Raw genomic sequence first — 26,766 nt, forward strand, 5'->3', positions numbered from 1 at the left:
CCATCAGGTAGAGCCCAGTCGGTGGGTTAACAAGAACAGTCCTGGGCAAGGAAGGGCATCGAAAAGGACGAAAGCCGCGGTGGGCGGGGGAGGGGGGGTCATGATTCCAAATCCGCAGCCCTACTCTCTTTTTTTAAATTTTTTTTTGGTTCATTTTTTATTTATTTATTTGAGAGTGACAGAGCCTGAGGAGGGCTTGCTACTTGGGACGTGAAAGAATAGGGCTGCGGGGCTGGAGAGATGGCTTAGTGGTTAAGCACTTGCCTGTGAAGCCTAAGGACCCCGGTTCGAGGCTCGATTCCCCAGGACCCACGTTAGCCAGATGCACAAGGAGGCGCACCCGTCTGGAGTTCGTTTGCAGTGGCTGGAGGCCCCGGCGCGCCCATTCTCTCTCTCTCCCTCCATCTGCCTCTTTCTATCTCTGTCGCTTTCAAATAAATAAGTAAAAAGTAACAAAAAAATTGAAAAGTCCTGTGAGCCTAACTGACTTGCCCTGTGAGCCAGGTTTGCTTCCCGCAGAAATCCTGGGAGGAGAGAGAAATGTGAGGTAGGTGGTGGCTCACGCCTACAATCCCATCACTTGGGAGGCTGAGGCAGGAGGATCACCTTGAGTTCTAGCTTAGTCTGAGCTATACAGAAGGAAGGACTAGTTAGTTGGACTGGCAGTTAAAAGAGCTTGCTTGCAAAGCCTGATGGCCTAAGTTCGATTCCCCAGTAGCCATGTAAAGGTAGTGCAGGAGTCTGGGAGTCTGTTTGCAGTAGCAACAGGCCCTGGTACACTCATTCTGTGTGTGTGTGTGTGTGTGTGTGTGTCTAAATAAACAAATTTAAAAGAGAGAAAGATGCGGTGACCGGCCAGTGTGTGCACGTGCATGCACATGAGTTTACGGTGCAGACTCGGGTCTGACTCCTCTCCACCCCCAAGTCAACAAAGAGAGCCACCTCTCTGCCTCATTCCCTTGGTAGCTGTGGTTGGTTTTTTTTTTTTTTAATTTTTGTTTGTTTATTTTTATTTCTTTGTTTGAGAGTTACAGATAGAGAGAGAGACAATGGGTGTGCCAGGGCCTCCAGCCACTGCAAACGAACTCCAGACGCATGCACCCCCTTGTGCATCTGGGGAATAGAGCCTCGAATTGGGGTCCTTAGCCTTCACAGGCAAGCGCTTAACCGCTAAGCCATCTCTCCAGCCCACTGTGGTGGTTTTAATGAAATGCTGCTCATAGGTTCATATATTTTGGGCATCTGGCTTTACATGGGCCCTGGGGAATGCAACCTGGGTCCTCTGGCTTTGTAGGCAAGTGCCTTAACCACTAAGCCATCTCTCCAATAGTTCATATATTTTGAATGTGTTTGGTCCTCAGCTGGTGGTAATTTGGAGAAGCTGTAAGGCCCTGGAGGGAGTGCCTTGCTGGAGGCAGTGTGTCACTTGGGGTGAGCCTTCCAGTGTTTTACACAAGCCTCTCCTTTGGGCTCAGTCACTCAGACCACTTCCTCCCTGCAGACGGAAGGGTGTGGCCACGTGACCTTCCTGCTCAGGCCTGTCAAGCTTTCTCTGCTGCGATGAACCTTCCCCCTTGAAACCATAAGCTGAAACAGACCCTTCCCTCCTATAAGATGCTTCTGGTGGGTATTTTGAACCAGGTACAAGAAGAGTTCAGCCCGGCTTGGCCTAAGAGGCAGCCCAGGACCAGCCCCAATGCCTGGGAACTGTCCCCCAGGCACCTCTGCACAAACAGACACCAGGAGCAGCTTGGGTTCATACAAAAGAGGCTAGTAGACGGGCTGGTTATACACGCCTTCCCTGGCTTCCAGGAAACAAAGGCCTCTGTATCCAGCAAATGTCTATGATCGATTTTGCATTCAACCAAATACATCAATTGGGTGATTAAACTTTTTTAGCATAGGCAGTTTTCACAGCCCACTCCATAACTACAGAATAACCAAAATGACAGCTCCATGGGTCTGCCCACTGAGGGACACAGAGGGGAAAGTCACATGACTGAAATGATAAATTCTGGCCCTGTTCCCTTAGCTTCCAGTCTGTGCCTCAGTCAAGTTCAAGGGCAGCTGAGCTGGACAGATCCACAGGCTGATTCCCACCTGGATTCCATGGGCCCCTGCTTCTCCAGGGGCCTGATCTTCTTAGGGTACACAGGCAGAGTGGTCGTGTCGATGACTTTGGTCTCCCCATTGCTGTAGGTGAACTCCAAGGTCCCGTTCCATTCCCCGTGTGCTTTACAAACGATGGTGTTGGTTAGATTGTGTTTCACTTCAGCTGTGACCCTGAATTAAGAATCCAGTCAGAGGAATAAAGGGTTCAAAAGCTGCTCTTGTACTCAAAGACATTTTTAATCAATTTTGGTGAGAGGACATTTTTTTTTCTCAGTTTAGCTCAAAGACTAAGTCTTAACATAGTATCTAATACCTTTGATCAGAAAAGGCAGGTAGAACAAGACGTGGTGGCTCACACCTATAATTCTAGTACAAAGGAGGCAGAGCCAGGAGGATTTTAGCAAATTTGGCCTGAGATACATTGTGAGATACTATCTCAGAAAGAAAGGAAGAAAGAAGAAAAAAAAGCAATAAAGAAAGGAGAAAGAAAAAGAAAGAGAAAGGAGGGATGAAGGAAAGGAGAAAGAGAGGAAGAAAGGTAAAGGAAGGAAGGAGGGAAGAATGAATGGAGGGAGAAAAAAGGAGGAAAGAAAGAGAGGCAGGAGGGAGGGAAGGAAAGGAAAGGAGGAAAAACCGAATGTGGAAACAGTCTGCAGTTTGGTTAACAGTTCAGTGTTGGTAAGTGTGCCTGCAATGAGTAAATCCGATACCATCACTAGGATGGAAATCACACAACTTAGTTAAAACAAAACATCCTCTCTCCTCCCTAGAATAGCTTTTGTTTGTGTTACATTTTCACGATCAAAAGAGTGTAGGATGGGGCTGGAGAGATGGCTTAGAGGTTAAGCACTTGCCTATAAAGCCTAAGGACCCTGGTTCAAGGTTCGAGTCCCCAGGACCCACATAAGCAAGATGCACAAAGTGGCACATGCATCTGGAGGTCATTTGCAATGGCTGGAGGCCCTGACATGCCTATTCTCTCCCTCTCTCTCTCTCTCTCTCTCTCTCTCTCTCTCTCTGCCTCTTTCTCTGTTTGTCTGTCTGCTGCTCTCAAATAAATTTTTTAAAAAACAAAAAAAGTGGGCTGGAGAGATGGCATAGTGGTTAAGTGCTTGCCTGTGAAGCCTAAGGACCCTGGTTCGAGGCTGGATTCCCCAGGACTCACATTAGCCAGATGCACAAGGGGGCACACGCGTCTGGAGTTTGTTTGCAGTGGCTAGAGGCCCTGGCGCGCCCATTCTCTCTCTCACTCTCTATCTGCCTTTTTCTCTCTCTGTCACTCTCAAATAAATAAATGTTTAAAAAAAATTTAAAAAAAAGTAAAAGGAGTGTAGGGAGAGCTCTTTCATTCTGAAACAAGGTCAGTTCTCAGCTGGACCTGGTGGTGTATGCCTATAATTCCAGCACTCAGAGGCCAAGGCAGAAGGATCACAAGTTCAAGGCCAGTCTAAGCTACATGGTAAGATCTTGTCTAATATTTCCCTTTCCCCTCAGAATCCCCACAGGGTCAGTTCTGAATGTGAGCCCAGCACAGCCACGCAGAACTCATGCAGGAAAGGGGGGCAGGGAACATGAGCATCCAGTGCCCGCACCTCCCGGGATGAAGGCTGGGCCAAGCCCCAGCTCCCAGTAGCACACGCAGGCTTACGACAGCAACTGGAGGACAGCCTTTAAAATCACTTCCGGGCTAGAGAGATAGCCCAGCGGTTAAGGTGCCTGCCTACGGAGCCTGACAACTTGAGTTGAATTCCCCAAGACCCACGTAAAGCCAGATGCGCAAAGTGGAACATGCATACGGAGTTTGCAGCAGCTGGAGGCTCTGGTGGGCCCAATCTCTCTGTCCCTGTATCTCTTCTATCTCTCTCTGTTTTCCCTGATTGCAAATAAATAAATAACCTCTCCATTTTTTTTGGTTAGACAGGAGTCTTACAACGTAGCCCTGGTTGGCTATGTAAGCCAATCTGGCTTGGAACTTACAGCAATCCTCCTGCCGCTGCTTCTCAAACGCTGAGGTTTATCCAGCTAAATGCAAAAGTTCTTAATGCATCCTAGGCTGGCCTCAAACTCACTATTTATTTATTTTTAATATTTTTATTTATTTATTTGTGAGAGCAAGAAAGAGGCAGAGAGAGAGGAAGAGAATGAGCGCACCAGAGCCTCCAGCCGCTGCAAACGAACTCCAGATGCATGTGCCACCTTGTGCATCTAGCTTACGTGGGTCCTAGGGAATAGAACCAAGGTCCTGTAGCTTTGCAGGCAAGTGCCTTAACTGCTAAGCAATCTCTCCAGCCCAAACTCGTTATTTAGCTAGGGGGAAATGATCATGAACTTCCGACCCTCTCACCTCAGTCATGAGTCACCACACGCTGTTTCTTCTAATGGGGACAAGAAAACTCAAGCACAATGACAGCCACATCCCCAGCCCCATCTGCTTCCTACCTGTGGACCTTCCCACCGTAGAAGGGCTTTGTGTGGAATGTCACTGTGGCGGAGTACCCGGTCTTGGCACAGCTAATGTTGACCTTCCCTCCGAGCTCCACCCACGGCACGGTGAGGATGGAGCGGGCGTAGGCACTGGGCAGGGTGAACACGTAATCTTCCCCATGGTCCAGAAGACGCAGCACACCTCCAGGGAGAGAGGAAGAATCAGGGAGAATACCACAGGAGACGGGAAGACCCTAAAGAGACCTTCCACCGCTGCAGAGCTTCCTGCCTGGCTCCGCTATCTGTCTGGTACTGTGCAGAGCTCTGAGAAGGCACCATGGGCAAGGCAGGCCCCCAGAAAACACACCATTGTCACTGTGACTAAGGCTTAGGTAAGGGAGAGATGCTCCATGCCAACGAGGCCCTGAGGAAGGGGCATTCAAACTGGTGGTGCCCTTCAAGGTCTCATGGCCTGCTGTAGAATAAACACTAAGTATCATAGTTTCAAGTTAAGCATGAGGCAACTGAAGCCGGCAGGTTAGTTTAGCTGGTAATTAAATCACCCCAGGGTGAGAGCATACATGGGTGGGAGGGAGATAATACAGACAGACAGACAGACAGACAGATGTGGGAACCTGTACCTGCTGGGACAGTGTAAGGAGAGATGGGGTTATGTATACAGAACATCATCATTTCTGTCAGTGTTTGATATTAACAATAAGATGCTCTGATTGAATTAAAGAATATTATAAGTTCCCCCCCCACCCCCTGCAAAAAAAAACCCAGTAAAATGCATTTAATTTCATGCCATTTACCCTTCAGCATTCCTGTAACTCCTGAGCCACAGAAGACATAACATCCTAGGCTCTCGGTCTGTTAAGTTCTGAGCTCCCATCTGTACCACAGGGGCCTGATTCTGTAAACACACAGTGCCATGTCGTCTAGACCACCCAGAGTGGAGCGAGGCTCACCTACGGGGCCTGTGCAAGAACGGAGATGACCGAAGAGGCTGGATTCGTGGGTTGTTCACAACATGGGTAGGACAGAAGGACAGATGAAGCTGCAATGGACCCTCCCCTTGGGGCCAGGAATATGACCGAGTTCTGTGTAGCCTACACACATAAATCGCACGGCTCCCCTCTCCCCAGACGTCTCAGTATCCGAACAAACTAGCTTTCTCCAACCACCCTGCTCCAGCTGGCCTCACACTCTCGATGCAGTGAGCCATCATCCTGGAAGGGATGCCCGGGCCACCCAGGCTCTGCCTGCCACTTTGCCAGTCCATCTTCCTGTACCTCGGAGAGCTCCCCACACCACAACCCAAGGCCCCATCCCATCCATGCACATAATGAGAAAATCAGACACTTCGTTCACACCTTGATGGCTTCTGAGCAGGACCTTTACTTGATAGAGAGTTAGTTGTTTGTTTGTTTTTTTTTTTTAAGTCTTCTTTGTGCCCAACTTCCTCAAATTGACTTACTTGACCAGACAGCCCAAAGCAGGCGGAAATTGCAACATGAGACCAGAAGCCAAGAGTTACAAGGGAAAGTTGAATAGGGACAAGTCACCAGGTTTGAGGTAGCCCGCTTGTGATCCCAGCAGGAAGAGCATGAGTTTAAAGGTCTATCTAGGTGACGCTAGTGAGACCCTGTCTGAAACAAAACAAAACAAAACAACACCACAAAAAAAAAAAAAGAAAAGAAAAGAAAAGAAACCAGAAACAGGAGAAAGAGAAGCCACCTGGGATGCCCCTGCCAGCCTCAGTCCTTCTTACAAGTCCCTTGATTTCTCAAGCGCTGGCCACATCCCCAGGGAGGTAGCACTGTTGACAGAGAGGCCCCTGGGGTTCTGTGTAAGACACTGCCAGACTCCCTGGTTTCCAGCCCCCAGAGAAAGCATGATCCCCGTGTTATTGTCTACCAGGCGGCCAGCATGTCCCCCCACAGCCCAACCTCAGCCCAGTGATGTACTGTGTCCTCTTCTGTGGATAAAACGTTCCTCATAAGCAGGACACAGGGACATGCGCACAGTCCACTGGCAGCCAGTTCCCAGCACATGTGACCATAGCCTCTACACACCCACTCTGCCTGCTTTCTCTCCCTCTCTCTCTCTCTCTCTCTCACACACACACACACACCACATACAGACACACCACATACACACACATATTGCATACACACATACCACATACACACACACATACACATACATACACATCCCACACACACACACACCATATTCACACACATACACACTTTGTAAGCAGCACCTTTTGTGTGGACAATATGTCGCAGGTTGTTTTTGCACACGGATGTGAATGTTCATGCTCATATATGTATGTGCACATGTGTGTGCATCCATGTGTGCACCCGTGCGTGCAGAAGCCAGAAGTCAATGTTGGGTGTGTTCTCTTGCTCTCCACTTTGTCTGTCTAAGACAGGGTCTCTCATTGTATTGAGAGCTCTCTGATCTCCCTCCACCCTGCTAGGTTTTGGTGTTTCCTTTTAATTTCCAGGCACACATGCACGCATGTGTACATATGTGGGGGAACTGGCCAGGGCCTCTTGCCACAGCAAATATAAACAAGACGCTTACACCACTTTTTGCATCCAGCTTACATGGGTGACTTGGGAATTGAACACGGGCCAGCAGGCCTTGCAAACAAGTGCCTTTAACCACCGAGCCATCTTCCCAGTGCCAAGATCGGAGCCTCTAGCCACTGCAAAAGAACTCCAGACACGTGCATCTCTATGTGCATCCGGCTTACAGGGGTTCTGGAGAATTGAACCTGGGTCCTTAAGCTTCCCAGACAAGTACCTTAACTGCTAAGCCATCACTCCAGCCCTATTCCTTTTTTATTAAGGTCCACCATACTAAAAAAAAAAAAAAAAAAAAAAAATTCAAAACAAAACAAAAAACCACTTCCCCTGCTTATGCATGCCAATCATTATCTATTACCTTGTGGACTTCCTACAGGCTGTCTGTCTACTGCCTGGCCCCCCACAGGGTATAAACCCCAAGGACAGACATTTCTGTGCTCCACAGCCCCTGCCTGAACCCACACCAGGCACAGTGATGACTACACAGGTGACTGACAGGAGAACAAGGGACATTTTATCCGAGCCACCTCTGGCAATAAGGTAAGCTTACTGACATCAGTGCTTCAGCAAGGGAGGGCCAAGGGGAGACTTTTCTAGCAAACACCCACATCTCACCTTCAAAGTACTGATTATGCAGGCCATGCTGGGGCATGCCTGTAGTCCCAACACTTCAGAGGAACAGGCAGGAGGACCACAGCAAGTTCAAGACCAGCCTGGGATATGTAAGACACTGCAGTCCAGCCTAAACTATAGACCAAGACCCTGACTTTTTTTTTTCTTTAAACCAGCGAATGACAAAACCAGCCAAAGAATTCATTATGTGGGAAATTTTGAATAAGTAATGAAATCAAAAAGAATGATAACCTGAATGCCACCTTCTCTTTCTCAATAAATGGAAGGAGTCCGCCAGCACGAACCTCACAGCATGAGGCAGGCCTTCAGGAACCTATGAAAAGCCCTAGTTCTGACAGGTCAAAAATCAAGATTAATGGTCGCTCCTATTTCTCATCACAGACCTGAGGACACAAATCAGCACAAACATAAACCTCCCTCTGGGTCCTTAACAATACTGTCCCCAAGCTCCTGGGGGCTGAAACACGCTGGCTGGGACCTGCCCTGCTCCTCCCTGTGAGTAGTGAGGATGCTGGGCCGAAGCACCTCTGCTGCATGGGCCAGTGTAGATGTCTCGTACAGAGGCCAGCTCTTAGCCAGGCAGGTGGCTCACGCCTAAAACCCCAGCACCCTGGAGGCTGAGGTGGGAGGATCACTGTGAATTTGAGGTCAGCCAGGGCTATAAGTGAGACCCTGTCTCAAGAAAGGAAGAAAGAGGGCTGGAGAGATGGCTTAGCGGTTAAGGTGTTTGCCTGCAAAGCCAAAGGATCCCGGTTCAATTCCCCAGGACCCACATTAGCCAGATGCACAAGGGTACACATGCATCTGGAGTTCCTTTGCAGTGGCTGGAGGCCCTGGCACACCCATTCTCTCTCTCTCTCCCTCTTTCTCTCTCTCTCAAATAAACAAATAAATATATTTTTAAAAAAAGAGAGGAGGGAGAGAGGGAGGGAGGGAAGGGAAGGAAAGAAAGGAGAGAGGAAGGGAGGGAGAGAGGAAGGAAGGGAGGAAGGAAGAAAGGAAGGAAGAAAGGAGGAGCAAGTGAAGGAGGGAGGGAGGGAGGGAAGGAAGGAAGCAAAGAAAGGAGAAAGGAAGAGAGGGAGAAAGGAAGGAAGGAAGGAAAGAAAGGAGAGAGGAAGAGAAGGAGGGAAGGAGGGAAGAAGGAAGCTCTCAGGAGCCACTAGGTTGTGGAGCTCACAAGTGTCATCTTGAAAAATACTCCCACAGCGCTGGCAAGAAAGCTGAGCTCGAGAGCAGGAGCTGTGTGCTGCGTGACTAGGGCCAGAGGACAGGCCCATGAGGGAATGGTGGCCTCACAGCCCCTCCAGGACCGGGACCCTGCAAACCACCATTCCTTCCTCGTCGGCACTGCTGGTCACCCTCATACGGTCCCCAAAGCCTGTGACCGTGGGCACCTCCAGGAACCTTCTCAGGTCTGATTTTCCATCCACCACAAGCTCATGGACCCGAGGGGTCCCCAGGATGGGAGATCGCAACAGTCCATGCCACGCAGTTCAAGCCACGCAGACTTCTTTGGGGTTTTTCCAAGATGGCACTTCAGGGGTGTTCCAGGCCCAAGAATAGCTCTGGACATCTGTCCATTTCTTCTTCTTTTTTTTTTTTTTTTGAGAGAGAGAAAGACAGAATGAGAGAATGGGTATGCCAGGGCCTTCAGCCACTGCAAATAAACTCCAGATGTTTGCACCCCCCCCCGTGCACATGTGCGACATTGCACGCTTGCGTCACTGTGTGTCTGGCTTACATGGGACCTAGAGAGTCAAACATGAGTTCTTAGGTTTCACAGGTGAGCGCCTTAACCGCTAAGCCATCTCTCCAGCCCGGATCTGCCCATTTGTCAGCGAAGTTTACGACTGCCTTGCAAATACTGCCTAGTAGCTGAGACAAGGTAGAAGGGCAGGGAAAATGAAAAGGATGAGGGAAGGGAAGGAGTTCCTCCCGCCTCGAGGACTCTGGTCAAAGCCTCTCATAATCTGAGAGTCAAGAACTTCAGCACAATTAGCATGTGTGAGGATGTCTGCCTGCAGACACCCAAAGCCCCTTCTGATTGACAGATGCATCAATTGAGAATGTTAAAATAGCAGCGTGTGGTAGCACACGCCTTAATCCCAGCACTCAGGAGGCTGAGGTAGGAGGATTGCTGTGAGTTCGAGGCCAGCTTGAGACTACATAGTGAATTCTAGGTTGGCCTGGTCTAGAGAGAGGTTTAGCCTGGGCTAGAGAGAGACCCTACCTCAAGAAAGAAAAAAGAGAGAGAGAGAGAAAGAATGTTAAAATAGCAATGAGCTATGCTTAAGGTTATGAGCATATGAGCCTTAAGCAAGGCCTTTATCCTTTCCCAGCTGTGGGGGTTTGATTCAGGTGTCCCCCATAAACTTAGGTGTTCTGAATGCTTGGTTCCCAGCTAATGGAGATTTGGGAATTAACGCCTCCTGGAGGGAGTGTATTGTTGGGGGCAGGCTTATGGGTGTTATAGCCAGTTTTCCCTTGCCAGTGGCTGGCACTCTCTCCTGTTGCTGTTGGCCACCTGATGTTATCTGCCCTCTGCTCATGCCATCGTTTCCCCCTGCCATCGCGGAGCCTCCCCCCAAGTCTGTAAGCCAAAATAACCGCCCCCCCTTTTTTTCCCCCATAAGCTGCTCTTGGTCAGGTGATTTCTGCCAGCAATGCGAACCTGACTGCAACATGAGCTGCAGACCTGCAATTTTCCCGAGGCTACGTAGTGAATTCCAGGTCAGCCTGGGGCTACAGTGAAATCCTACCTTGAAAAAAAAAAAAAAGGGCCGGGCGTGGTGGCGCACGCCTTTAATCCCAGCACTCGGGAGGCAGAGGTAGGAGGATCGCCGTGAGTTCAAGGCTACCCTGAGACTACATAGTGAATTCCAGGTCAGCCAGGACTAGTGAGAGACCCTACCTCGAAAAACCAAAAAAAAAAAAAAAAAAAAAAAAAAAAAAAGGAGGATAGCCAATGACGTCCTCTGGCCTCTGCATGCCTGCACATGTGCACATACGTGTATATACCACATATACATCATATCACATATCATACCACACGTACTTTCTACACACACCTCTTCCCCCTCAAAATGTGCTCAAAATGAAGAGCGTCCTTCCATCATGGATCTAGAAAGAACTTCCTGAGAGTCAACATATTTTCCTAGACACTGAAAGTCAAATTGTGTGTGTGTTCTGGGAGAAGAGCCTTATAGAGTGTCAAAGAGATTTATGACTCAAAAAACGCTGAAAAACCACGAAGGCAGACGCTTCAGTTTAACAAGGATGATTACAGGTTTCTTCAAACAGAGAATAAAGTTTGTTCACGGCCATTTGCTAAAGTAGGAAGACACGACTCATCAGTGGAGCGAGCCCGCTGCGTTCTACCACCGGAACCTCACGTGCAGTCGAAAGATTGGCCTTGGGAATTCTGAGGAGCAGTGTTTGGATGGGCACCGCTGTCCTCACACTTTGTGAGCCAGAACTCTGGGGAGGGTGAAGAGAAGTGATGCGTTCTCACAGATCTGGAGCCAGGCCTAATGTTCCCTTAACACCCAATCAAGAAGAAGTCTCCGTAAGTGTCAGATGATATGTGTGCAGGTGAGCTGGAGAGATGGCTCAGCAGTTAAGGCACTTGCCTGTAAAGCCCAATGACCCGGTAATTCCGTTCCCCAGTGCCCAGATAAAGCCAGATGCACAAAGTGGTGCATGCATCTGGAGTTTGTTTGCAGCAGCTAGAGGCCCTGGCATGCCCATTGTCTTGTCTGTATCTCTTCTATCTCTCTCTCTGCTTGCAAATAAATACATAAAAATATTTTTTTAAAAAAAAAGATGCAGGTGAGCAGCTCGCTATAACACATCTAACTCCTTGGGTCTCCATTGGGGGACTGGAAGATCTGGTCCAGAACCCACCCCTCACCCACTCACCCCTAGTCCAAAATAAAATAGCAAAAGCCATTTACAGGGCTGGAGAGATGACTTAGCAGGGAAGGAACTTGCCTGTGAAGCCTAAGGACCCATGTTTGACTCTTCAGATCCCACGGAAGCCACACGCACAAAGGTGAGGCAAGCGCAAGGTGGCACATGCCCACTAGGTGGCTCAAGCATCTAGAGTTTGATTTTAGTGCCTGAGGCCCTGGTGTGCCAATTCTCTCTCTCTCTCTCTCTCTCTAAAATAAATATATTTTTTAAAAAGTCATCTGCATACAAAATGATGCTTAGTTTATTGATATGCAGACATCACTATGTAAGAGTCAAAGTCCAATCCACAGGATGGCTTACCTTCCCCTATCATAGAGACCCCCACGGACATGCCCAAGAACTTGCTTTTGGTCCATACGTGAGTGTTGACGCACAGTCTCTTCTCCTTGCACTCACAGTAGAAGCAGGAGATGGGTGGGTGATGGGATACTTGCTCAGCCACAAACCTCAATTTGTAGCTTTCAGAAGGGTCTTCGGCCACCGGGTACTCGTGACAGCCAGTGGGGGAGGGGGAAGCAGTCCTCTTCGGCTTGACCCTGTCCTTGGGAACTTCCCAGGAACAGTGAAAGGTCTCGCCAATGATGGGGTTGTATGGCTTCTTGGCCAGGGTGCCCTTGCGTCCCTCGTGGAACGCGGTGAGATAATACTCCACGAAGCAAATGACTCTCTCCTCTGGTGTGGCCCCCGCAGTGACGGCCAGCAGCAGGTCGGGGTGTGCCATAAAGTCTGCGTACATCTCCAGCAAGGACCGCTTCTCCAGGATGAACGTGGGGAGCACCACCTGCGTGCCAAGAACACAAAAACAGACAGGGGCCGTGAGGACACGGGCAGGGACAGAGGCGAGGCTACAGCCACCTCCAGGTGAGCTCCAGAGATCCTGGCCAGGGAACTCTGCTCTCACCTCAAGCACCAAGGACAAGTCAAAGGAAGTGACCTCAATGGAATTAGGACAGCGTCATCCAAGACAACCCAGCTTTGGGGATGTGATTGTTCTTAGCTCATGTGAACGAAAACAGAATCTCTCTCGTTCTCTCTGTCTGCTGCTGTGGCTTTCCTAACACATCTCTCATTCAGCCCCGTGTCTCCCCATCACTGAGAAGCCAAACAGCGCAGCGAGGCTTCTCCCTCATCCTCCTGCCGGCAGTGGGGGCCCTGCGGGTACCCCATGTGTTTCCTCAAACTAGGCCACTGTGACTTCTTGGTGCTGTAGCACAGAGAAGGTCAGGCAGACAGGGTACCACCGCCACCAAGAACATCTCTGTGGGGATGACAGGATAGTGGTAAACGCAGACCAGTGTGGCGACAGGGGTCTCGGGATGGGGCCCAATGCCACACAGCCGCCGTGGGGAAGGAGGATATCGTAATGCCATGTCTGGAGGCTGCCTGTCTCCTGGAAACCGGTGAACGAGCAGAGTAAGAAGCACTTCTCTTCTGGCATCATTGGCTGAAGGTGGGCAGAAGAATGCCCCTGGGTCCACTGCTAACCTGTGACTGATGGAGAGGTGGGCATGACACTGTGATGGGACAAAGGGACACCACACCGGTCTAAAGGAAATCCAGGCAGGCAACTCAGGGCCTGCAAAACCCCCAAATTTCTACAAATCCAAGGATCAGGTTACCTCAAGCAAGAGAACTGTCATCTAAGCCTTGGATAAGAAGTAAGCCGTTCCTGTTACTGATCTGGACAGGACAGCACCTGCTGCCCACTTGTCCTGGAGTCCCTGCAATATACTTACTTGTGGGCACCGGGACCCGCTCACTTGGCTGCGAAGCGCAGCCTGCTTTGGTCTGGATCGCCTCGCGCCTCTCAGCATGGACTTACTGAACGCGAGTATCAGTTACTCCCCTCGTTGCTGTGACCGGTTGCTGGACAATCAGCTTAAGGTCGGAAGTTAGGGTGGGTTTGGGCTCACAGTTCCAGAGGACACAGCTCACCATGGCAGGGGGGAGGAGCGTGCAGCATGAGGAGTGTGAGGCAGCTGGTCACCTGGTGTCCACAACCAGGAAGCAGACAGCCAACAGGAAGTGGGGTCACGCTATACCACCTCAGTGACATATTTCTTCCAGGAAGGAGGGGCTGGAGAGATGGCTCAGCGGTTAAAGGCACTTGCTTGCAAAAGCCTGATGGCCCAGGTGCAATCCCCCCCCCCACCCAGTATCTATGTAAAACCTGATGCATAAAGTGGCACATGCATCTGGAGTTCATTTACAGTGACAGCTAGCCCTAGGACACCCATTCTCTCCCCCCCCCCCTCTCCTGTCTGTTTCTTTCTCTATCTCTTTCAAGTGGATAAATTTAAATTAAATCAATAAATAACAGAAGGGGGCTGGAGAGATGGCTCAGCAGTTAAGCGCTTGCCTATGAAGCCTAAGGACCCCGGTTCGAGGCTCGGTTCCCCAGGTCCCACGTTAGCCAGATGCACAAGGGAGCGCACGCGTCTGGAGTTCGTTTGCAGAGGCTGGAAGCCCTGGCGCACCCATTCTCTCTCTCTCCCTATATCTGTCCTTCTCTCTGTGTCTGTCACTCTCAGATAAATAAATTTTAAAAAATATTAAAAAAAAAAAAAGAAGGAAGACATCCAGGAGAAGAGAGAAGACAGCAGATTCGAGGGCGGCCAGGCACAGGGCCTTCAGAAGAGCCAGAGGAAACGCAGCCCACCATAGAAGCAAGGCTCCATAGAAAGATTCTCATCTTATTCGTCATTTAAAAACTAAATAAAAAAGAATCCAGATATAAAATTGAGCACATATAACACAGTCCCAAGTAAATCTATTGAAAAAAAAAAAAACAGCCTCCAACGTTACCATGCCTCCAGATGACAGCAGAGTGGCGTGTGCCATCTCCTGCTCTGCCTTAATGACATGCGGGAAGAAGAGCCTCATTAGAATTTATGCACTTTGTGCAAATCAATTCAGAATTCCTAATTTTTCTTCCAGCCAACACTTGACAAAACCGAGATTACAGACTGTAAGCCCCACACCCTGTCAGCTTTCTAACGATGCCTTGCAAATGACTTGGCTCCTGTCCAAGGATCTCTCCAGAACAGGAAGAGTGCCCTCCACGCCACAGCTTTCCCCTGGCACCTCCCTGACTTCCTGTGGGTCTGCAGACATCGAGCAGCCACCACTGAGGTGGGGGTGGCTCTCCCGTGGTACAACCAAGTAGAGATCAGGGAAGCAGTGTCCCTCCAACACTCCTTTTTTTCCTTTTATTATTATTATTATTATTATTTTGGTTTTGGTTTTGGTTTTTTGAGGTAAGGTTTCGCTCTGGCCCACGCTGACCTGGAATTCACTATGGAGTCTCAGGCTGGCCTCAAACTCACAGCAATCCTCCTACCTCTGCCTCCCGAGTGCTGGGACTAAAGGCGTGTGCCACCACACCCGGTTAAATTTTTTAAATATTTAATTAATTAAATTATCTATTTATGGAGGGAGGGAGGGAAGAGAGACAGAGGAAAAGGCAGAGAGAGAGAGAGAGAATACGGGCACACCAGGGCCTCCAGCCACTGCAAACAAACTCCAGATGCATGTGCCACCTTGTGCATCTTGCTTACATGGTTCCTAGGGAATCCAACCTGGGTCCTTAGGCTTCACAGTCAAGCACCTTAACCACGAAGCCATCTCTCCAGCTGACCACTCGCTTTTTTTTTTTTCTTCCCCAAGGGGCACTCACGGCCCTGGGCTCTGTGATGCTGGATCCTTGTCAAGTTGATTGGATTCAGAATCCAAACCCATCGATGGTTACATTGGTGAGGGTGGCTCCGCGGAAGATTAACTGAGGAGGGAAGACTCTCCCTGGACGTGAGCATCAGCGGGGTGAGCTCCCAGCCTGAAAGAACAGGAGGAAGAAAGGCGCTGGGGAGACGGCTCGGCAGGTAAGAGCACTTGCTAGGCAAGGGTGAGGGCCTGAGCTTGATTCTCAGCACCTACATAAAAACCCAGGCATGGGCTGGAGAGACGGCTTAGAGGTTAAGCGCTTGCCTGTGAAGCCTAAGGACCCCGGTTCGAGGCTCGGTTCCCCAGGACCCACGTTAGCCAGATGCACAAGGGGGCGCACGCATCTGGAGTTCGTTTGCAGTGGCTGGAGGCCCTGGCGTGCCCATTCTCTTTCTATCTGCCTCTTTCTCTGTCTGTCACTCTCAAATAAACAAATAAAAATAAACAACAAAAAAATGTAATTAAAATCCCAGGTATGCCAGGGTCATGAGTCAGTGGTTAAAGAGACTTGCTTACAAAGCCTGCCTACCTAGGCTCAATTTCCCAGTACCCATTTAAACCCAGATGTACAAGGTGGCATGTGAATCTGTACTTTGCAGTACCAAGACCCTGGTGTACATAATCTCTCTTTCTCTTCCACCTTCCACTCAAAAATAAATAAATAAAAATAATTTTTAAAACCCCAGGCGTGGAGCTGGAGAGATGGCTTAGCAGTTAAGGCACTTGCCTGCCAAACCTAAGGACTCATATTGGACTCTCCAGATCCCATATAAGCCAGACACAAGGTGACGCAGCCTGCAAGGTTGCACACGCGCCTGGAGCTCTACTGCAGTGGCTGGGGGCCCTGGTACACCAATTCTCTCTCTCTCTCTCTCTCATAATTTTTTCTTTTTAATCCCAGGCATGCCTGCACATGCCTGAAAGTCCAGAGCTGAGGTGGGTAGAGACAAGGAGCTCACCCATTCTCACCAGTTAGCCAGTCTAACCAAAAAGAGGACACCTGACATCCTATTCTGGGCTCCACACCTCTGCACATAAGTCACACACACACGGGCACACACACACACACACACACACACATACACACACACACACAGAACAAACTTTCCAGACGTGGTGAGACAGTCTTTCCACTGGGGCTGGGGATGCAACAAACGAGAAGCTGTCACATCTGACAGCCCTCCAGATATCATAGACCCGAGGATTAGGGTTCACAGCTGTCACCAAGCCCAATGTCTCAAATGAGGTCAGGGCCTTGATAGACCCACATGGGAATCCAGAGCAAAAGTGGCCTGCGGTGACGTCTCTTTCCCGCTTGCTGCGTGTGTCACTGGGGTCTGAGCAGAGTCCAGAATGGCTTCCCTACCAGGCTGCATCCTTGTCATTCAAACTCAATTCCCTGGTCTACTCTCATTTCTTCCTCTCATAAAACCCCCACGTACACCCCCCCCTTTCATCCCTTTCTGGGTGCGTTTCCAGACAAGTCACTTCATCATCCGTTCCTCGGGCAGCGGACACTGGAGATACAGAGGGAGCCAAGACGCTCTGAGCGCTAATTGGGCTGTCTGCCTCCGACGGAGGGTGAGTGATGGCCCAGCTGCAAAGACTGACATCATCCAAACGGCCTAGCATGGTGGCTGCAGATTTACGAGCCATCAATAAGGACTGCCTGTCATCCCATTAGCATAATTAACACAATGAACCACTTTGGGGAAAGTTAATAAATAAATAAATAAAAGAGGCCTGCGCTCAGGACTCTGAGGACAATTAATTACATTGAGAGATGCATCAGTCTAGATCAATCTACAAGTAGATAACTCACCTTCAGTTTAGGCTCTCAGAAAGCTGCTGGTAAAGGACCACCCAGCTACTGGGAGGAAAAGGACGGTCAGAAAGAGTGGTGGTCGTCCCCTCCCTCCAACACGGAGGACGTGGGCTCCTGTGGAAGATTCTGGTATACGAGCAATGCTCCTCAAAAGCCCATGACCAACCTCAGGGACCACCTACACAGCATCTTGGGAACACACCAAGTGCAAACCCACAAGTCGCCGAAGCTCGGGGCCACACACCACACTCCATTAATGAACTCTCAGGACATCGAGGTACCTGGCAAAATAGAGTTGGCTATTTTTTCTGCCTCTTTCTCCTTAGCAGATAGAGACAAGCTTGCCCTGGATTTCCTTAAGGCACCCCATCCCTCCACATCCTTCTTACGGTGTCTGAAAGATTACAAAAAGTGACTGTCTGACAAATTTTGTTGGGTGGAAAGAGTTTGAAATAAAACCTTACTTTTAAGAGTTGTAGCCAAGGGTGGTGGCGCACGCCTTTAATCCCAGCACTCAGGAGGCAGAGATAGGAAAATCGCCATGAGTTCGAGGCCACCCTGAGACTACATAGTGAATTCCAGGTCAGCCCAGGCTAGAGTGAGACCCTACCACGAAAAACCTCAAAAACAACAACAAAAAAAAGATATTTAATAGCAAGAGCCCAGACTCGTTTGTTTTTGCAGACTGGGGGATTGAACCTAGGGCTTCACGTATGCTACACAAATACTCAACCCCTGAGCTGATTTCCCAGTCCTAATTAGAGCCCAGACTTCAGTGCCCAGAAGAGAGTCACTGAGGAGCTGAGCTGCGTCTCCTGGCGGCTGGGAACAGGTGGGCTTGGCAAGTTGTGCCTCCATGACTCAACTTCCCCATCTGTAAAATGGTGCAATGAGAAGATCACCCTCCTAGGCTTTGGGGGAATAACCAGTGTGTAGTCTACACACAGCCAGTGCTCGCTTGAAGTGAGCTGTTGTGTTCAGGGATCAGCAATCTTGTTTGTAGCTCAGAGAAGATGAGGACAGCAAAAAAAAAAAAAAACTGGGCCAATTGTGACTGACAACTTGCACAGGTTTAGAAACACCGAGGAGACACACCTCTGCGCACGCCTGTGAGAGTGTTCCCAGGAAGTAAATTTAACTGAGCAGGAAAGACCCACCCTGCAAGCAGGCAGCGCTATCCCATAGGCTTGGGGCCCCGACCACACACAAAGGAGAAAGTGAGTGGAGTGGCAGCAATCGTTTCTCTCGGCTTCCTGACAGCGGACGCAGCGTGACCCGCTGTCTCATGCCTCCCTATGACGTCCCTTCAAACTGTGAGCCAAAACAAACCCTGTAATCCTTTACGTTGCTTCCTGTCAAGCATTTGGTGGCAGCAATAAGAAAACCTGTCACATGACATCCAATGACAACAGAGATCAACCCAATAACCAGAACCACTGCCCCTCCCCCACCCCCGACTCTCTCTGGTACTTCTGAAATAATCAACTAAGAAGTGAAATAATCTGACATTATCAACTAATCAGCTCAGAAGGGGAGGGAACACTACAGAAACCAAGAGTGTTGTTAAGGGGTTGTGGAGTGTCTTAAGGTATTTATTTGTAAGATTGCAAGCCAGGACAGCACGGTGAGGTGCGTGCACGTGATCTCGCAGAGTCTTTTCAGAAATCTGAGAGTGGATAATGCTCGTTCTGTTTTATAAAGGAGAAAGGTGAGGACCAGGGGCTTTTGTCTTTACGGTGGCTTAGCGAGGCGAGGTGGAGAGCTGGGACGTGGGCCGGCTCTGCTCCCAGCCAGGCTGAGGTCCTCGGCCTCCCAGGGGCCGGCAGACCCCCAGTCACTCCTTTTAGTTCCTCCTGAAGAGTGGGACCCGCGAAGTTCTGTGGATGGAGTGGACGGCAGGGCAGAGATCACGCAATGACGTCCCCTCAGGACACAGATTCCGAGAAGCTAAGAACCTCGGTGGCCACTGGCTCTTCTACCGAAAGGCAAACTCGGAAGGGATGGCAGGCGTTATGTGACAACAGATTAGAAATGTAACTGGGGGAAGGGGAGTGGGAAGCTTGCGGAGTCCTAGGAGACCAGCGACCCCAAATGTTTATAAGCTCTTCCCAGTATGGTTGAACCGTTGACTTCCAGGGTAAACCTTGGGTTTCTGGTCATTGTCAAAAACAGTTATTCTGGGAGCTGCAGCGATGGTTAAGGCAATTTCCTACAAAACCTAAGGACCTGAGTTCAATTCCCCAGTACCCATGTAAAACCAGATGCACAAGGTAGCTCATGCTTCTGGAGTTTGTTTGTAATAGCTAGAGGCTCAGGTGCACACATTCTCTCTCTCTCTCTCTCTCTCTCTCTCCCTTTCTCTCAAAAAAATAATAAAATATTTTAAAATTGTTATACTTTTGCAGGTGTGATGATGTACCAGGGAATCTGACACAGGAGGGTTAGGAGTTTGAGACCAGCTTTGGACACACAGTAAGTTTGGGGCCAGCTTGGGCTACAGAGTGAGATCCTGTTACAAAACCCACAAAAGGCTGGAGAGATTGCTCAGCAGTTAAAGGTGCTTGCTTTAAAGCCTAGGTCCAATTCTCAAGTACCCAACTAAAGCCAGATGCACAAAATGGTGCATTCATCTGGAGTTTGCAGTGGTAAGAGGTCCTGGCATTCCCATATTCGCTCTCTCTCTCTCTCAAATCAATAAAAAAAAATTTTTTTAAAGAAATACCAACCTGGGCATGGTGGCACATGTCTTTAATCCCAGCATTTGTGAGGCAGAGGTAGGAGGATTGCTGTAAGTTCGAGGCCACCCTGAGACTACATAGTGTATCCCAGGTCTAGCCTGGGCTAAAGTGAGACCCTACTTTGGGGAAACAAAAAAAGAAAGAAAGAAAGAGGGAAAGAAAGAAATAAAAAGAAATGCCAGAGCCGGGTGTGGTGTCGTACACCTTTAAGCCCAGCACTCAGGAGGCAGAGGTAGGACAATCACCATGAGTTCGAGGCTACCCTGAGACTCCATAATAAATTCCACATCAGCCTGAGCTAGAGTGAGACCTTTCCTTAAAAATAAAAAAAGAAAGAAAGAAAGAAACACCAAAAAATAATTCTCAACTTTTAAGAATGTCCATAGTCATGTTCATGATTGGCTGTTGTGACCGGCTTCAGAAATTTAAGCCTAATGAAAATTCAAAAGCAGAAAGCTGGATGCCCAGCGCGCACTCTGTCACATCCTGAGATGAAGACGGAGGGCGATGACATGACGAGCCACGCTGCCTTTTGTTGGGCAGCACACGTCAGCCAACGGCCCGGTGGGACGCTCGACGCCAGTATGCGACAGGTACCGAGGCTCTTCTCCTTAAGCCCCGCAGTGGGGCCATGGCTGGCAGTGTGGGTCGCCCCATCAGGAACAAACAAATTGCAGGGCACAGACCACATCACTGGTCCTCTCGGCTTGTTTGACCGGGACCAGCCATGTGCCAGCAAGCTCAGCGGCCGGGAGGCCGAGGCAGGAGGACCGTCACGCGTTTGAAGCCAATCCGGGTTACCAGAGGCGGGTCTTGTCTCAAAGTCTGCACACCCAAGTCAGGAATGAAAAGTGGTGTCTACTGACATCCTGCACATCAATCCCTGTTGCATCACTGTGATGGCAAGGCTGCCTGCCGCATGCCGTGGCGTGCCCACAAAACCCTGAAGGCTTATCACCCAGCTGGGTAGAGGAAAGCTTTGCTGCCCCATGCCCCGAGTGGTGACTCAGTGTTTGCTCTTGGAGTCAGGATTTCATTTGAGAACAAACTGACTCTGGGGAAAAGGAAAACCTTCAGTGAACACACCTCGAGTGTGTGTGGGCCAGCACACGCCATCGAGTGCTTGTGGAGGTCAGAGGACGATCTCACGACGTCACTCCTCACCTCTCGCCTTGGTTGAGACGGGGCTTCTCTTGTTTGCCACCACAAACTCCAGACTCCTGGCCCAAGACCTTCAGCATTCTCCTGACTCTGCTGCCTTGCGGATGCTGAGATTTACAGACTCAGGGGCTCCTCGCACGTGGCTTCATGTGGATTCTGGGGATCCGAACTCCAGCTGTCAGGTTTGCATAACAAGTGCTTTTCCACACCAGGCCATCTCCCCAGCCTCCTGTGACTTACCATTCACGTGGACAGTGCTCTCTGAAGGCAAAACTGGAGCAGAGGGTGTACCTCGGGAATAAAGCCCTCTCTCAGCATTCACACGCGCCACCTTGTGCATCTGGCTTACGCGGGTACTGGGGAATTAAACATGGGTCCTTAGGCTTTGTGGGCAAGTGGCTTAACTGCAAAGCCACTTCTCTAGCCCAGCCTGAGCTAGAATGAGACCCTACCTCAAAAACCCAAATATATATACATAAATATGTATATGTATATGTATGTATGTCTGTGTGTGTGTGTGTGTGTGTGTGTGTGTGTGTATATACATATATATATATATATATATATATATATATATATATATATATGTATATGTATATATATATATATATATAATTTGTGAGAGAGAGAGTATGTGTGTAGGGTATACCAGAGACTGCTGCCACTGCAAGCAAACTCCAAACACATGCACCACTTTGTGCATCTGGCTTTACATGGGTACCAGGGAATCGAACCCAGGCCATCATACTTTGCAAGCAAGAGCCTTTAACAGCTGAGCCATCTCTCCAGCCCCCACCCCCCAAGCTTTAAAATGTGACAGCAAATCTTAAAGCCATGCCGGGCGTGGTGGCGCAGGCCTTTAATCCCAGCACTCGGGAGGCAGAGGTAGGAGGATCACCATGAGCTCGAGGCCACCCTCAGACTCCATAGTGAATTCCAGGTCAGCCTGGGCTAGAGTGAGACCTTACCTCGGAAAAAAAAAAAAAAATCTTGAAGCCAGCATGGGCCCTTCTGAGCATGGAGTGTTGTGCAACTGCACAGGTCACCCGCCCGCGACACTAGCCAGTCTGGTGACCCACGGTTCCCTAAGGCGAACTCAGCAGTCTAGACTCAGACCGGTCCTGATTCATGGGTTCATCAAGAGAAGCCTTGTCACCCGCATGCACGTGGAGTGCTGGGATGGGGCCCTGGGCCTTTCGCATGCTAGGCCGGAACTCTAACCCTGACCTTCACACACGGCCCCAGAACCTGCAGTCCATGGAAGAGACTAGAGCTTCCTCCAGAGTCAGAGCCTTCCGCCTGGCACTCCATTCGGGCTAGGTTCTTTCACTGCCCATTTACAGCAAGCGTAGCTTAATGACCAATGCGGGCGCTGGAGGTTACAAGCAGACAGTTACAGGAGAACTTTATAAGCCTTTTCAAAATACAAGTCGACAAAAGCCAGGAACCACAAGTGAACCCAGCACAAGTATTGACGCTTGTCAGATTCTCCTCCTGGTGCCTGAATGATTGTGTCTTCCTAGTAAAGTATGCAAGCTAATAAACTGGGGAAGTTTTTCTTTCAGGTAACCAGCCAGGCATTAAATAAATACAAATAAATGCAACGTTTGCTCTTTTAGGAGGAGACCATGGCACTGGGAATGCAGTCGCAATCCAATAAGATAATAATGTGAAATGCACAGTTCTAATGACTTGTTTGAAGTCAAGAGTCATGACATGGAGGCTCTTGGGTGGTCAACGTGCCTTTGTACGGAGGCCGCTACGCTTCGTTCTTTCTCCAGAGCTGACCTGGTCAGTTTCAACTTCTTGGTTGCCCTTTTTCCATTAGTCATCATTCCAGCTCTGAGCTTCACAAATACTTTGAAAAATATGACACGCAGCAAGAATATTTTATGCTCTGACCCAGCACGGGAGGAGCGAGATAAAAGTTTCATGCACAGCATATCCTGATATTTTCTATTATAGTTCATATTTTAGAAATGATCGCCTGTCTGACCCACTAAATGGGTTTTACAACCCAATGATGGGTCATGACCCACAGTTTGGAAACACTGTGATTTTTTTCCATTGCACTTAAATGCCTTGCCACCCACACACTATCAGAATTATTTGGAACACCACCTCAGTGCCTACATCGTCACCAAGGATAAAAACTAGGAGGCTTTTAAAAAGCCAAGTATTTTATTGCAGAAGGACAGTGACAATTATAGTTAAAAAGAATCTGAAATTAGTGGGGGAGGATGGTGAACAGGCCTTCCTCACTCAGTGAAGACCCAAGGGAAGAGGCATGCAGAGGGAGGAGAAGTTAGAACAAGGGAACTTTGTTAGGCATCCTTGGACTAGGTCATGGTTAAAGGTGCACAGTTGGGCAGAGATGGCTCAGCAGTTAAGGCACTTGCCTGAAAAACATAAGGACCCAAGTTTGATTCCCCAGTACCCACGCAACGCCCGATGCACAAGGTGGCTCATGCATCTGGAGTTCATTTGGAGTGGCAAGAGGCTCTGGCATGCCCATTCTCTCTTTAATTAAAAAAAAAAAAGATATTGCTGGAGAGATGGCTTAGTGGTTAAGCACTTGCCTGTGAAGCCTAAGGACCCCAGTTCAAGGTTCGATTCCCCAGGACCCACATTAGCCAGATGCACAAGGGGGCGCACACATCTGGAGTTTGTTTGCAGTGGCTGGAGGCCCTGGCGCGCCCATTCTCTCTCTCCCTATTTCTCTGTTGCTCTCAAATAAATAAACAATTTTTTTATTAAGATAAATAAATAATAAAAAAGGAGTCCAGTCTCCCAGGACTGACACACATTCTAACCTATCGAGTCATTTCCAGGAGGGGCTAGGGACATAGCTTAGATGGTAGGGTGCTTGCATGAGACTCCGGGTTCAAGGACAAGTCCCTGGGCTGCAGTCTCAGCACCTCATGAACTGGACATACACTTGGGAGTTGGAGGCAGGAGGATCAAAAGGTCAAGGTCATCCTCAGCTACACAGGAGTGTCCAAAGCGTTGTGGTTGGTCTTCAGAATCTACGCATGCCTCCCCTGCAGCCCCACGCGGGCCACCCTTCTCTCTTTCTGTTCAATGTTCTGACACAGCTGAGCCTCACACTGTGGCATTTTGTTAAGGACAAGAATGGTGACACACTCACCAGGCATACAACACTGGCCACAACACCCTTCCAGGAAGCGCTGACCGGGATGGCCAGCTGGAAGTAGGATCCAGGCAGACCAACCTACAGAGTCCAGGCTCTTTCCATCACCTATCAATGCCCCCACGACACCTGTGCAATGTTTCACCACATGCAAAACTGCCTTTCCAGGGCTGGAGAGATGGCTTAGTGGTTAAGCACATGCCTGTGAAACCTAAGGACCCAGGTTCGATTCTCCAGGTCCCATGTAAGCCAGATGCACATGGTGGCGCATGCGTCTGGAGTTTGTTTGCAGTGGCTAGAGGCCCTGGCATGCCCATTCTCTCTCTCTCTCTCTCTCTCTCTTTCTCTCTCCTCTACCCCTCTCTATGTCTCCAATAAATTAATTAATTAATTAATAAAAATAAACCTTTTATAAAAAGAGCATATTCATAAAAAAAAAAAAAACCCAAACTGCCTTTCCAGCTTGCTTCTAGAGTAAGGCGCCCGTCCCAAGGTGAAGGAGGAGACCTGTGGGCCCCTGAGCAGGTTGTCTGGCGTCAGCTGTTGGGATGCTGGCTTTTCTGAATGTATCTCTTCAGGGGTGGGCCGCCTTGCTGGTGACCCACATATCCTTGACCAGGAGTGAACCCAGTGGTGAGCACGGTCATGGTGCCTCAGACATGCAGGATTCCTCCTGAGGAGATCCAGGAGCAGCCTGGACAGCGATCGGCATCCTGCTTCCACATTACCCTGTTCCCCCTGGCTATGGCATCACTGCGACCTCTCTGGTCAGTTCTAGCCTCAAGGAAGGAGGGGAGCAGCCAGCACCACCTACTGGGGGTTGTCAAGTGGCGTGTTCTACTCTCAGTGAGCAATTCTCTCAGAAGAGTGTTTTTGGTGCACACATGTAGTCCCAATCCTCTAGAGGCCAGGATGGGAGGATGGCTTGAGCCCAGCCTACACCATACATCCGGGTCCCATCAAAAAGCTTATAATCCCAGCACTTGGGAAGTAGAGGCAGGAGGATCAGGAGTTCAAGGCCAGCCTCACTCACATAGCAATTTCAAGATACATGAGACTCTGCCTAAAAAACAAAAAAAGTAAGCTGGGGGCTGGAGAGATAGCTTAGCGGTTCAGGTGCTTGCCTGCGAAGGCAAAGGACACAGGTTCGATTCCCTAGGACCCATGTAAGCCAGAGGCACAAGGTGGCACGTGCATCTGGAGTTTGTTTGCAATGGCTAGCTGACCCTCTTTGGGGTCATGTCCCACGGTGTGGTCACTGAAACCGCCCTTATTATCTACCCTTCATCTGTAATTAGTCCTCCTGGCCCCAGGACTGTCCTTGATTTAAAACAAATGAACAAATGAATAGGCCCTGGTGCACCTATTCTCTCTCTCCTTCTTTCTCTTTCTCAAATAAAAATTAAAAAAAAAAAATTTTAAGTAACCTGGGCGTGGTGGCACATGTCTTTAATCCTAGCACTCGGGAGGCAGAGGTAGGAGGATTGCCATGAGTTCAAGGCTACCCTGCGACTACAGAGTGAATTCCAGGTCAGCCTGGGCTACAGCGAAAAAAGGAAAAGGGGGGAAAAAAAAAAAAGATGTGTGTGTGTGGCGGGGGGGTGGGGAGGGAGAGATTTCTAGTCACACCTGAAATATCCACACAGAAAACCGATGCCTGCCTTTCCCACCGCGACACGGTCATGACGGAGTGTGGCTGGGGGAAAGTCCGAGCAAGGAGGAGAAGCAGCCTTCAACCCGCAGGGCCCTGCCGCCCTACCTTGGTCAAATCCATCCCGAGTTTAAGTTGTGAGATCAGGTGAAGGATTACGCTGCGCTGATCTTCCAGGACACCCAGGTCGGCCTCTTCCTTATCTTCATTGTCACTTTTTTCATCTTCAGACAAAACCAGTTCGGGGCCTGAGTTTGGCTAAAAAACGAAATCGTCATGACAAATCATTAGCTGGTCCGTGAGAAGCTGGAGACAACAGTCCAGTTGGATGCTTAAGTCACGTGCTTAACAAGGACACAAGGAGCCCAGTCCCCAGACACGTTGCTTTGTGATGCAGTCCTGCTAGCCAGGCGGAATCCCTCCTTGGGGTCATGTCCCAAGGCGTGGTCACTGTAACCGCCCTTATTATCTACCCTTCATCTGTAATCTGTCCTCCTGGCCCCGGGACTGTTCTTGATTTAAGACAAAAACAAATGAGCAACAATAACAACAACAGAAAAAGCACTATGAGTTCATTCATAGCCTCCAGCATACAGCATACACACATAGAAGCCACCATGTTGCCAAGTCACACCTATGAATTTACACAACCCAGGGCACTGTAAATGCAGTGTACATTTTTTTTGTGTGCTTAAAAATTAAAGTTGGAGCCGGGCATGGTGGTGTGCATGCCTGTGATCCCAGCACTCGGGAGGCAGGGGTAGGAGGATCACTGTGAG

At 49.4% G+C, this 26,766-nt stretch overlaps 1 protein-coding gene across 1 annotated transcript in view; it reads right to left on the reverse strand.

Annotated features, from left to right (window-relative positions):
• The window catches only part of Osbpl10 (oxysterol binding protein like 10), a 323,158-nt gene that overhangs the window by 5,731 nt on the left and 290,661 nt on the right, over positions 1-26,766 (reverse strand). Inside the window, 4 exon segments of the mRNA XM_045136894.1 lie at positions 2,101-2,283; positions 4,552-4,738; positions 12,042-12,522; positions 26,096-26,245. Coding sequence (XP_044992829.1) covers positions 2,101-2,283; positions 4,552-4,738; positions 12,042-12,522; positions 26,096-26,245 — 1,001 coding nt within the window.

This window comes from Jaculus jaculus, chromosome 17 (assembly GCF_020740685.1).
Source record: "Jaculus jaculus isolate mJacJac1 chromosome 17, mJacJac1.mat.Y.cur, whole genome shotgun sequence".
Classification (NCBI taxonomy): Eukaryota; Metazoa; Chordata; class Mammalia; order Rodentia; family Dipodidae; genus Jaculus; species Jaculus jaculus.